The sequence below is a fragment of the Heteronotia binoei genome, chromosome 10 (genome assembly GCF_032191835.1).
Source record: "Heteronotia binoei isolate CCM8104 ecotype False Entrance Well chromosome 10, APGP_CSIRO_Hbin_v1, whole genome shotgun sequence".
Taxonomy (NCBI): Eukaryota; Metazoa; Chordata; class Lepidosauria; order Squamata; family Gekkonidae; genus Heteronotia; species Heteronotia binoei.
In genome coordinates, this window is record NC_083232.1 from 80,358,754 (window position 1) to 80,372,651 (window position 13,898).

A 13,898-nucleotide genomic window follows, 5' to 3' on the forward strand; every position below is an offset into this window, starting at 1 on the left:
TCTCCTCCTTGCCATTTTGAATCCCCACTTTCTCAACAAGGGAGGGACGGTGGCTCAGTGGTAGAGCATCTGCTTGGGAAGCAGAAGGTCCCAGGTTCAATCCCCGGCATCTCCAAAAAAGGGTCCAGGCAAATAGGCGTGAAAAACCTCAGCTCGAGACCCTGGAGAGCCGCTGCCAGTCTGAGAAGACAATACTGACTTTGATGGACCAAGGGTCTGATTTAGTATAAGGCAGCTTCATACGTTCATATGTTTGTTCAACTTGGTGGTCATGTAAAGATAAAGGTAGTCCCCTGTGCACCCATGGGGTGATGTCACATCAGGTCGCTTTCATGGCAGACTTTTTACGGGGTGGTTTGCCATTGCCTTCCCCAGTCATCTACACTTTTCCCCCCAGCAAGCTGGGTACTCATTTTACTGCCCTCAGATGGACGGAAGGCTGAGTCAACCTTGAGCTGAGTACCTGAACCCAGCTTCCACCGGGATCGAACTCAGGACGTGAGCAAAGCTTGGACTGCAGTACTGCAGCTTTACCACTCTGTGCCACAGGGTTGCTCTGGTGGTAATGTACAGAACATAAAAATCAGCCATAGGAGACTTGCTAGATCTCAAATACTTACGCTTGTCCTGCAATGAATCATGAGGAACCTCTCCTTGGGGACTCTCTTCTAAGTCTCCATAATGAAAAACTTTGTGGTTGGGCGAGAGTCGGCAATACCAAAACTTGTCTGACAAAACAAACAGAAATTTGTAAAAAAAAGAAGAACAGTAACATCTCTCCACACTAAGAAAACACAACCCAGCAAGAAATGAAACCACTGTCACATTGTGAAAAAGAAGGAAGATTTCACAATAGATATGCAGAGGGGACCCCTCCCCTGCTCCTGTGAAAAGCTGCATCCCTGATTTTGCATTCGAGCCCTTTCTGAAGATGACATGTGAATTTACATCTCCCACCACCTCCATCTTCTTGCACTATAATTCTTCTTAAAAGTGTTTGTCAAAAGTTGCTGCTGCTAATAATATTTTTTGGCAGGCTCAGCCCACCACTGCCAGTAGCGTACAAGGTCAGGGTCAGCCAATTCCCCTTTTGAGATGAAGAGAGCCAAAACCAATCCTCTTCCTCACAGCACCTCTGTTTAATAAAAAAGGCCCTACCTTTAATGAGCTTCTGTCAAAAATGCAATTTGTTAGACCAGAACTATGGCTCTCTCTTTTGCCCATCTGAAAGGAACATCAACAAACAGCTGGTGGCTACTTTATCATCGACAAACTTACTCCCCACAGCTATTGTCTGTGGGAAAATGACTGGATGCCTTTTGCCCACTTCTCCTGATTGGACAACCATAGTGAAACAAATACAATCTCTAGTAACATTGCCATTTATCTGTTAAGAATTTACATAATTACTTTTACCTCAGAAAACACTTGTATTGTTTCTGTGCTTCCTTTGACTTGAGGTAACCACCAGCTTCAGACAGCGACTTGTGGAAATTTCTTATGAACTGCAATGCCCTCGGCAAATAGATATTCGGCACTGGTGGTTACCACAAGCAGAATGAAATGTTTAACCTCAAGAGAGGCACTGTGCCCCAAACAGAAGCCATTTTAGGAAAATGGAGTAGCAGATCTCCAATTCTAAGAGGCTAAGATGATCTCAGAAGATCATTTAATTGAAGCCAGGCAAAGAATCCATCATCAATCTCTATACACAGGAGAGACCTCTAAAGCAGAACTGATGTTTAACAGGAAGTTTAATACTTGTTCTAAATCCTCCAGAAAAACCACACCAAATCTGAATGGAAAGGGTCCCTCCCTTCCCATCAGGTTTTATCACTCTAGTAGGTCCTATGTCCATCAGGGAGATATACAGCCCTTCAGGGGCTGGGGCTTCTATATTTTTGAATGCCTACATTTAAAAACAAAATAATAAACTTTTCTCCTTTCTCACTGGGTGTGCAGAAAAAAACTATATGAATTCCTTTAAAAGAGAGATTCCCTCACTGACTTCTGGGAGTCACAAAGTGCTGAGGGCACAGGAGTGCCAGTTAACACAGGGTGGAGAGGGAAAGGTAAATGAAGGGTGGTGAAACTGGAGATACCATTTTACTTTTTGAGGGCTCCTATCATCTTATGTTATCCTAAATGATTAAAGAGGGATGTGTGCGGCATGTATTTCCAAATCATTCCAAGATAGCACAGGGCTCTGACAACTATGAAGCTGAAAGAATCATGGCAAAGAGACATGAGATCTGGAGGCAGGCCAGGCCACAGGCTTTTTGGGAAAACTCTAGAAGCAAGTTAGTGCCAAGCTTCCCTTCAAGCTGTCTGGAATCAGAAGCGCCAGTGTATCCATTGGGGTGATGAGACGTGCCTCCTCATGGCAGCAGTACTAGTGCATGTACCAGCAACAGGGCAAATATGGGTAAAGTCTGGATCACCATGGTGTGTGCGCGTGGAGATGCATCCCTGTTGGATGACATTGTAGAGACTTTTATACCATCTTGGCATTCCAGGCAGCCTGTGGGATCTCCTGTGGGAGTGTGGGTCTTCCTTCGCCCTGATCAACACTCCCCTGAGGAAATGGTGGGGAGGTGCAGGCCCAAAGTGTACTGTCCTGCTGTGCTACCACAGGCAGGCATGCCACAATGGGAGAGTGGCCATGGCTGAGCCAAGCCCAGCCTCCAGTGGGAGGTCGTGTGTGAACATGGTGGGAGGAGCCATCCTCACTGGGTGGGGTGGCTGAAGCAAACAACGGTTGCTCTCACCCTTGCTTCTGCCTACCTAGGGCTGGCAGTGCAGACTCTCTCAGTCTGCTATTGGGAGTGGCTGTGCATGCATGCTGACGCTCTAGCTCTCCATCTCTCCTCTTGATGGCAGTTGTCTTGTTCAGAGTTACAGAATCTATCCTCAAATCACTGTGCATACATGAATTCACTAACACAACTGCCATCTTCCTTCTGGGAGAGGGAACCTACCCTCAAATCACCATGCATGCATGAATCCCATGACATGGATGCCATTTTCCTCCAGTGGGAGCTCAATTTCACAGGGGGAGAAGGTGGGAAAACTCCTACCCCAGTGGGTGGAAGGGAGACCTGACAAGAGACAGCTCCTTCTCAGGTGATGATGAGGGGCTGCTGCTTGGCTTAACCAGCAAAGTGAGCAAGGAGGGCTGGGAGAGGAAGAAGGGGAGTGTGGTGATCTGCAGCTTCTCAGGTTTGAGAGACATGCCATATCTGCTGCTTCTCCTCCAGCCACCTCCTCCTCCTCTTGTGAGGACTGAGGTTCCCTCTAAGCTGAGTTAGTGTGAGCTAGCTCACATTTTTTTAGCCTCTGGCTCACACATTTTTGTCATAGCTCAGGGAAAACGGCTCCAGAGCAAACTAATTTATGCAGTAGCTCACAAAGTAGAATTTTTGCTCACAACACTCCACAGCGTAGAGGGAACATTGTGGCAATGGAATAGGATTTACTGCCTTTGCTACAGCTTCTATTTGCCGCAATGCTTCTTTTGTTCTATGATTATTTCCCTCTGCAGCAGCAACCGTGGTGGGAATTAGCTTCCCTTTGGCTTCTAGGAGAAAGGTACATAGGAAAAAGGAGGTCCCTTATCATTGTTTTGGCAATGCTCAAGATCTGGCATCCTAGGTGATTCCCTAGGTTTGCATAGTACTTGGACCAGCCCTGATTGGACAAAAAATGCTACCATCAATTCTAATTGCATACTGATCCCCCTGGTTGTACTCTTATGTTTAATGATCTTTGACTGCAAGCAAAGCTTTCATTCATACCCATCCCCCTCAGTTGTTTAATCTGCAAAGGGGATAGAGGCCCTAACAGTTCACTGAATCCATGGACAAGAAGAGAAATTAAGATTGGGTGATGCATGGCATGGAGCATGCATTCTCTAAACCAAATTCACTCACAACTCCACCACAAAGAATAGGGACAGAGAGACAAACCACATCCCTCCTTCATTGTCTAACTTAGATTCAGGGCCAGCTAGTCAACTACTGTACCATGGGTAGTGTGGTGGTGGAAGTTCCCCCATTATTTATCTCATGGGCCCCAGTCAGTAAAACAACTAATGTTTTACCTTGCCGCCGTCGACTGTTGAGTTTCCTAAAGCAGGTCCCCTCAACAAGACGATTCAGACGCTGTTGCTTAATCAGCTCGAGAATTTCAGGCTGAATCTTCTCCTTTAACTCCCTGAAGGAAAAATGTAAGCAAACAAATACAGACATAGTCAAATCTAACCTGATTGTCTTTGGAGTCAGAATATCTTTTGTAGTACGTAGCTTCTATGTAGGTAGGTTTTGCTGTAATCACCTACTTTATTGGATGGCACCAGAATTAGAACTCTGCAGTGTATCTTCACTTTGGTCCAATCACTTATCCTGACAGTGCTATAGGGGAGCCTCTGCAGTGTTCCCATTGTTTGTAACAGCAAAGAGAGAGGGTTGCTTTCTAACACTCTGAACTAAGTAATACACTAGAAAATCAGATATAACTAGGCATGGGCACAAACTGGAGAAATGGTGGCTCATTTCATTTCATTATTCATTTGATTTCTGAACTGGTCTGTGGTTCGTTTGGTTCAAGAGGTGTAAAACTCACCGCGAGTCTTCAGCAGGCTCTCCTCCACCTGCCTGCTAAGTTTGGTGAAGATTGGATTTGGAATGTCTGAGTTGTAGCCCCCCTACCCCCAAGGAGGTGCCCCCAGGAAAGCTCAGTTTCAGCTCTCACTCTTCTCTCTTTGTGCTGCAGAATGGGAGCTCTGTAATTGGCTCCTGAAGCAGCCAATCAAGCTATGAACAACTGCCATGGGGGTTTCTAGAGCTCCCAGGAGTCCACCCCCAGTGTTGCCTAGGAACTGATAGAATCGGCAGCAGGCTGTCTGGGAAAATGAACTGCAAAAACAAACCAAACAAACCACCAAGGTCTGAACTGGTTCAGAACAAACCACACATCGGCCTGATTATGTACAAATTGCATTTTGTGCATCGGTTTGTGCCCATGCCTAGATATGATGTATTTGAGTGAATGTTTTTATTCCTCACACTCAAATGCCAATTGGACAATCAATTCATCGTCACAGTACTAAGACTGCAAACACATAAAGCTGCCTTATACTGAGTCGCACCCTTGTCCGTCAAGTTCAGTTATTGTCTACTATGATTGGCAGCTGCTCTCCAGGGTCTCAGGCAACTGTCTTTCACATCACCAGCTACCTGATCCCATCACTGGAAATGCTAGGAACTGAATCTGGGCCCTTCTGAATGCAGAGCAGATGCTCTCCCACTAAGGCACAGCTCTGGGTATATCCCTAGTTTTCTATATACACTAGCGTATCATTGACTCAAGCCACTCATCACACTTTCGAGGCAATGGCTTTTTGTGTCCTTAGTAGGCATTCCTAGTATATGGTCTGTTTAACCATTTACAGCTACAGTCATTCAAAGGGTTGTACTGCTGAAAGGCAGAGCACTCCTGAACAGCCATTGTATCATGATTTACAAACCCGGGAAGGGGAGGAGTGACTCTTTTCCTTCGTTGTTCCTAAATGCCATTTCTGTTTTGCAATTTAAAAAACTTAGCAGTGATATCAAGTTTAAATGCTGATTAAATACTGATGAATCCAAGAACCACAGCAGCAACGGTATCAACAAACCTTTGACTCCTATAATTATATACATAGAAGTGGGCCAGTGAGCTTTGATACCAAGTTTCAGATCAAACCTGTTTTATGATTAAACAGCAAAATGAAGGCCTTGAAAAAGTGCATCCAGAATTCATATCATACATCCTCAAAAACTACATCATCCTCACCCCAGGATCTTAAAAAATTGGTTTGGTATGAATCCCTCAGGCAGAAAATGCATTTAAAGTTGATTTCACATGCTGTCAATGGCAGCCATCGGTTGGCTCGACAATCAGTTTTCAGCTGGGCTCAGATTTGTTAGGAATACACAAAGACTAAAATTTCAAAATAAAACTGGCTGCAAGTCAAGAACCATTGCTTTGTAATGGGCAAAATTTATCAGCTTCACAGTTTGCATGCAAAGAGGTTTCTGTTTAACTCCTTATGTGGGGCTGGGATCTGCCATGGACAACTGGTCACTATGTCATGCCAGTTAATATAGAGTTTCTTTTAAAAAGGCTGGAAATCTACCTCCACAGTCCAATAGCACAAATCAGTGTGAAAGGAACAGTGGATATCTGTTAGCATATGCAAACCAGAAGCCATTTAGGCGTTAAGGCATCGGGGACAGCACAGAAGCACAAATCTGTTCTCAGAGAGTCCCTTTGGCTGCCTGCTTCTGCTCCAGGCTGCATTTAGTCTGGTTCAATGTGGGTGACATTTTGTTTTCCACGAGGAACTGGGCAGGAGAGAAAAATTCAGGGAGAAAGAAAAGGACACGCACACAAAGGGTGAAAATGTCAAAGCATTGTTTGCTGCAAATAAACTAGTTTGAGCCCTACAGGGAGCAGCAGAACCAACTTTAGGTGAACACAAAAGAAGCATTTCTTTATTCCTGAAAAAGAGAATGAATTCATTCCAAGCAGACACAGCCGCCCCACTTTCTTTGAACACTGTCCCTGCGTCTCTGTGTTCCCTGGGGTTTTTCCTAAAGAGTGCACAAATGTCATCCACATTTGCTAGACCTTCAAAGGAGGAGGAGGAGAGAAAGGAAGAAGACATTGAGGGGACACCTACAAAATTGGACGAGACTGGAAGTCTTCTTGGTTCATCCTCTCAGACTGACGGATTTTCAAAATTTCTGCGTAGCTTAGGTTTTGAAGTTTACTTTTGAACTGGTCCAGAGAACTAGGCTTTGTGGTCAGTGCTCTCATTATTTGCTCTTTCACCACTTGCATTACCTGTGGAGGGAAAAAAAAAAGACATCAGTTCTGGAGGAGTAGCCCTCTCCTTTGGCACTTGAAGCACAACTTCATTGCAGAAACAGCTCACGAGTTGGTACTGTTAACACATTCTGACACCAATTTCGCTTTATAAATGAAGCCAGACACATTTTTACCATCCCAGACTGGGAGCGACCAGTAAACATACTCCTTTCTGAGCAATAAATACGCAGTTCTTTCTCTTTCGTTGCAGAAGATCCAGGTATATTCCCTTCAGGTTTGCTGCAAAGATTTATTGCTCTACCCCAGCCATCCAACTGCAATGCTATCTCCCCCCTCCGTTGCATAATCATAAACAGCATGCTTGTAATATGGACTGTGGTTGTGCTATTGTCAGCTGAATGCTGGTGAGGGGAAACACCTCCCCAGTTCCCATGCAGCAGGCACCAATTTCTTTTCAACAGGGAATCCAGTTAAGGAGATTCTCCAGATATTTGCTTGAAACTGTAGTGAGATTTGATGCAAAAACGAGCCAGTTTCCCTTTTCCTGGTTCTGCCAGCAAAAGCAAAAAATGAAAATTTCCTTCATACATCTACTCCTTTTAAAAAGTTTATCTCCTAAAGCAAAGCTGCCTTCTTTGAAACAAGGCATCTTCCTTTGCCTATCTAAATCCCAGAAGGATCAAGGAAATAACTCTGTGGAGGGTTTCCTACTCCCTTGCTTGCCTTTCTAGTTCAAGCACCACCGCCAGTCAAAAGGATAATAGGCACTGGGTCAGGCCCACCATTGCCACCTGAGTGCTACGACCTACAATTGGGATGTCTTGGCTGTTCCAGAGATGTATCTGCTGTGCTGTCCAGGTGGCAAGGCAGGATGACAGAATTCAAAGCCACTTACAAATATCAGAACATAAGAGAATATATCTTGGATCAGGCCAATGGTCCATCCAGTCCAACACTCTATGTCACACAGTTGCCAAAATCCAAGTGACATCAAGAGGGTCCACCAGCAGGGCCAGAACTCTAGAAACCCTCCCACTGTTGCCTCCAAGCATCAAGAATACAGAGCATCACTGCCTATCTATACCTTGTGACTAATAGTCACTGATGGACCTCTGATCCATATATTTATCCAATAACCTCTTGAAGATGTTTATCCAAAAACCTCTTGAAGCTTGTAGCCACTGTGACGGAATTGGAAGGGTTAATAGAAAAGCTAAGAGGGAGTCTGAGTCATGTGATCTGAGGGTGGGGGCCGGAGTGCTCGAACTCTCAGGATGAGTGAGTGACAGATAACGGCTGGAGAGTCAACTGTCAGCAACTGTCAGAGGGAGACAGTTGAAGTGGGCAATATATGGTCAGCAGGAGAGCTGAAGAGAGAGCTGATACAAAGAACTGTGAAGAGACTTCTGGTGAAGTGAAGCTCGCTGCTAGCTCTGTGGGGACAGCCAGGTGGCTGAGAGTGACAATCGAGTGTCACAGTGAAAGACCTGAGTGGTCACAGAAATATCTATACTACTCTTAAGAACTAACAAGGTTGCTGAGGGAGAGATGTGGGTCTGAGGGAGTCAGGAGGGCTGGGAGCAGACACACCAGTCGACTCAAAAGACCAGACACATAAAGCCCAAGAGGCCAACCTAATTAGAGTTTGGAGAGTGAAGAATATAAGAACTGTGGACCCTGAGATACCTCAGTGAACCTCTGTATTGTAAAGCCTGAACTGTTAAGCAACTGTTATTCATCCAAGATACAAAATAGCCTATGTAAATGCATCCCTTCCCCCCAGCTGAAGACTGTGCGTAAATAAAAATCTGTGGTTAACTGTTAAGTTCTCTGGTGCCTGAGTATTTGGAATCAGCAGCAAATCAGCAGTGGTCCCCTACATACATAGTTATCCGTCTCTCTGAAAATAAAAGAGAAACCCGAAGAGACTAGAAATCTTTATTATACCCATCCCCTTTACTCATTAGTCGTGAGGTAAAACCAGAAAGAAGAAATAAAGTTGGCAGGAGGGGCTGGGGTCGCCATAAGTCGCCTTAAGTGGTGTAGGGCGGTCATAGCCACCACCACTTCTGCAGCAGTTAATTCCATGCATTAACTACTCTTTGGGTGAAGAAATACTTGCCTTTATCTCTTCTAAGCCTGCTGTTCATTAATTTCATCGAATGCCCATGAGTTCTTGGTATTGTGAGAACTCAAAGTAGTTTTCTCTACCTTCTCTAGAGAAAGAAGTACTTTTCTCCCTTTTTCACAATACAGGAACTCATTCCATCAGATGCTGCCATAACAGCTGCAACAACAGAAATGTAAGACAGAGATGTTCTGCCAGGCATTTGGTCGAGAGCAGCAGTGGCATCCAACAGGCTGGCAGTCTCACCCCCTGCCCCCTACTCTGCAAGGTGGTGTTACAGCTAGAAGTTTCTGACTGCCATCTTAATTAAGTTGACCACTGTAATTTTAATATTTTCATCTTATATTAATATGAATATGGTTGTTTTATTTTTTGTTATCCACCACCCTGAGCCTTGTCTATGGGGAAGGTATAAAAGTGGAAAGTAATAATGATGACGACAACAACAATAATAAACAGCATTCCCTCTAGCATCTCCTATTCCTGATCAATAGGAAGGAACTGGTAGTGCTACTGGAAAGATCAGCAGTAGGCAACATGGGAAAGTCAAGGTAGTAGAAATGGAGAGTACTTGTATAAACCCATTTTATTATGACAAATGGACATGCTTCGCTTGTAACACCTAGACCCCACATCTTCTTGTCCTCAAATGAAGATGCTACTCAAAAGATGACTGTTACACTGGCCATATAACGAACATTGGTCTCTTCGTTCCTGACTCCTTTGCTTTCGTGCCCTAGTATGGAAGTTGAGGGCAAGAACAGAGTTGGGTTCAGTACAGAAAATTAAAACCAAAACTTACTCCATACAGGAACCCAGAAAAGGAGAGAGAGACCTTTTCCACACTTCAGTGTTGCCACACTTCATTGTTTCCTGGCTAGTTGAATCCCTAGCTGATGCTCTGACTTTATCCCCTGCTCTTCCTTAGTCAACAACTTAGAAAATGGCTGATGATCATCGGACTGGATACACCAATTAATAACAGTGTATTTCAATAATCACAAAGCATACTGAATGTTCCATCATGCACTTCATCAGAGACGGAACCCCCTCGTTTGCGCATATACAGTAATGTTATAAAATCACAGCATTGTAAAAAAGGCTGGAAGAATTGCGGGGAATTGCATGGTTGCCGTCATTTCAAATGTCCCCCGTTTTTCTTTAGTCATCATCTAAGAAAATGGTCAGTGAAGATTCCCACAAATCCTAATGGAAATAGTATTCCATTCGCAATCATCCAATTGGATACACCAATTCATAACAGTGTTATTCAATAATTATGAAGCATGCTAAATGAAACACTGCACACATTAAGTTCCCATGATTATCAGATCAATTATATAATTCCAATATTTTTAGATGTTTAAAAGACTGAATTGTCATTGAAAACACACTGGGACCTATAGGGACGGGGGGGGGGGGGAGAGAATGAAGAAACAATACAAGTGCGAGGTGACAAAACCTAGTCTCCCCCAAAAAGAAAAGGAACTCCACAGATGGATAAGGCTACATAAAACCTTATTGCCCATTTTGTCCCAATGTTATAAGGTTGCTATATTATAATAAAACTATTTGTGTTGTGACATAATCAACATTACGCTTTAAAAAAATTAGCAGATTGCTCAGGGTACAACCTGTGGGCGGTGGGGAGAAGGTGGGGTGAATATGTAACACTAACAACACAAAAGGGTGGCAGGAAACAAAATTCAAAATGGGGAATTCCTCACTGGAAAACTGCGAGTTTAGATTTGAAGGGGGAAAAGTTCAGAAAAAGTAGATTCAGAAAACGTGGAGTAATGAGGCATTACATTCAGATCTACTCCTGGGGAGGCAAAAAGTTGTGTGCAAAGTTTTACAAACTTGGATTACTTAAGAATACCAACAGAGGTTTGCACTTGTGCAGAAATGGTCAGCAACAGAGAGACAGTGTGCAAAGCTTTGAATTACCAAATAAAGAGAGATTGAGTTTCATTATTTCCTTGCCTTCACCTGAATGAAAAAAAACTTCATTTTATATGCTGTAGTTAATCCTCCTTTAGGAGTTTTTTGTGGCCTGAAGCGCAAAATAAGCATACATGCAAACATCTATTTGTTAACTGTTCTATATTTATAAGGGAATAGACCCTAAAACAAGAGCAAAATCAAGAAAGGATTTGAAGCAGAACCATAAACATTTCAAACAAGAGAACTGAAATGAAATACAGCAAAGCAAGAGCTGTAAATCTGCATATTAATTATTTAACCAGGAGAAAACTCCAGAGATAGCAGTTAATTAACATGGGGGAAGGGAAGGAAATGTGATATCCGGGCAGTGTGCCAAAACAATGGTATATCATATTCTATTGCACCGCTCTGCATACTGACGAAATTATATACTTTGAAGTAGCTATCTGCTTATAACTCTTCTATTAGTTAAGGAAGTGTTTAAAATATATCCCTCACAGATTTACCACATGAAAAAGGGGGGGGAGAATAAAGCAGAATCAAAACTGAAAACCAAAAGGTAGAGGACGTCAAGAACAGCAAACCAGATAAGCACAACTGCATGTTGCAACTCATTTTAGTGGGGTCTGCTTAGAAAGAGGCACCTGGTGAATCTGTCCCATGTTATGAGGTGTGAAAAGGCCATTTGGGCCAGAAAACAGTTTCAAGCCACTGTAAGATGACTAAAGGCAAAATTCCTTGATACATTTTTTGTTAAGTTGGGTCTGGGTTTTCCTGGACCTGACTCACTTTCCCCATAGCCACACAGAAGCTGCAGGGAAAGTCATTTTTAAAGTCTACAGGAGCCTGATTCAGCTTGGAACTGTGACATGGGAGAGGGAGGGCTCTTCCTTTCTTCCTGCACTTCTAGATGAAAGAATCCCAGCAGGGAGTTGTTTGTATAACTTGAAAGCTGTACTTGAATTATGCTCTGCACATGTAAGCCCAAAGTTATGCTATTAGCTCCTCACTAAGAACATCACAGTCTAAATAGAACTGGACTCCTGATGATTTTTAAAATGATGTTCCCTGCAACTGCCAGGTAGCTGTGAAAAAAGTGAGCAAGGTCTAGAGAATGTCATTTTAAAAGCCACATCTAACTCACATAAAATGTGTAGTTTAGCCCTAGGAGAAGGAAGGCATCATGGGATAGCCCAGTCTCACCAGATCTTGGAAGCTAAGCAGGGTAGGTACTTGGATGGCAGATCACCAAGGGAGACTCTGCAGAGGAAGGCAATTGCAAACCACCTCTGCTTCTCACTTGCCCTGTGATCGCTGTAAGTCAGCTGTAAGTTGATGCTGCTTCACAGGCCCACAGTTTGGCCCTGAAAACCTTGGCAAGACTCATCCTTGGTGATCTTAAGAAGCCCAATTCAAGGGACAAACTTTTTAGAAATGCAGGCATGGATTCAGACCCACATATGGAATACCACGTTCCCATTCTTCCATGAGACATTAATTTCTTGAAACAGCCGCAGCCCATCTTTTGATACAAGTAGTGTCAAGGTGGAGACCAACATCATTTATAAGAACAACAGCAATGAAACCAATTAAAATGGTAACCTAAGAGAACAACCTGATGTCCAAAAGCAATTATTAAAAGGCCACAAAACAAAGAGTAGCATAAACCAAAGAAAGCTCCATCTCTGGTGATGACCTACCTAACATCTGAAGGAAGCATCTCATTTGGAGAATGGTCCTATTATAAGTTCTCACCTGATGGCCCATATGGAAGGTAGTGGCCCACTGTTCTTCTACAGACTGCTGTTTCTTAGGAGACTATCAAACACTGTCTTTTCTTACAGATTCAGGTGGGTAGCTCTACTGGTCTGAAGCAGCAGCACAAAGCTTGAGTCCAATAGTACCTTTAAGACCAACGAAGTTTAATTCTGGGTATAAATTTTCCTGTGTATGTAAACTTCCTCAGATGCACGCAAAAGCTTATGCCCAGATTTAAACTGTTGATCTGAAAGGTGCCATTGAACTCAAACTTTGTCTTTTCTTGTGGGAGAATGGCAAGTTGTTGGGTGTGAATGGGATGGCAACACAATGCAATACAAGAACATGGTCAATTATATCTTAATTTATGAGATCTGGAAGACAATCCTCCTACATCTGCAAGCATGCTGCATCTGCACAGAACCCGCATTCAGACCCACATATGGAATACCATGTGAAAGTGGAACCAAATAAGTATAATTTATCCATAACTTTGGTGTCCCTGGTAAACGGTGTTCATTTTGTTACATGGGTTTGCGAATGTGTGAAAATTAAGGGCAATTTTTTAAAGAAGAAAAACTCTATAAAACAAAGTAATATCTCCTGGCAAGAGGTGACATCAACAGACCATTTCCAGGATTATTTCTGCAGTTTTCAGTTAATTTCTGCAGTTTTCAGTTAATTTAGAGGCAAAAGAGGCAAGTATTAGAACAATTTGACCCCCCCTGCTCCCCTTGCATCTTATTCCAAAATTGAAATAATGGCATTTTTTTCAGCAGAAATAACAAGAATCAGAGCTCACTGAAACAATTTGAAACATGTTCACTGGATATTAGGACTGGATGCAATATGATAAGTGTTTAAAGTACTAACAAAAATACTCCAGAGAATCCTGGAATAAAATCATGTTGCTTATCCCTCATCCAGGAGTAAACACAAGCCAGACCAGATTTTCAGAATGTCGTTTAGCTTTGTCCTTTTATTTCTGCCTTTTTGACAATAATTATAAATACAAATGAAAAAATGATTCTATTTAACTTTCTCCAATTAAGAGACAATTAAGGTTTTCCAATTAAGAGACAAATTTAGTTATTTAAAAAATCTGTGTTTGTCTAGAGCTGGTAGACTTCCAGTCAAATGTACTCCACTTTGGCACTGGGGGGTGGGAGGGAGAGATTAATAGTTTTGAAAGGAACGC

The 13,898-nt window shown here is 43.0% G+C and overlaps 1 protein-coding gene across 1 annotated transcript in view; it reads right to left on the reverse strand.

Moving 5' to 3' along the window:
• Positions 1-13,898, reverse strand: part of ELMO1 (engulfment and cell motility 1) — a 90,960-nt gene that overhangs the window by 16,909 nt on the left and 60,153 nt on the right. The window contains exons 2-4 of the mRNA XM_060247647.1: positions 6,722-6,885; positions 4,100-4,212; positions 621-728 (exon numbers count right to left, since the gene is read on the reverse strand). Of these exons, the coding sequence (XP_060103630.1) occupies positions 621-728; positions 4,100-4,212; positions 6,722-6,882 (382 nt within the window). The 5' untranslated portion in view covers positions 6,883-6,885. The remainder of the gene's footprint in view (positions 1-620; positions 729-4,099; positions 4,213-6,721; positions 6,886-13,898) is intronic.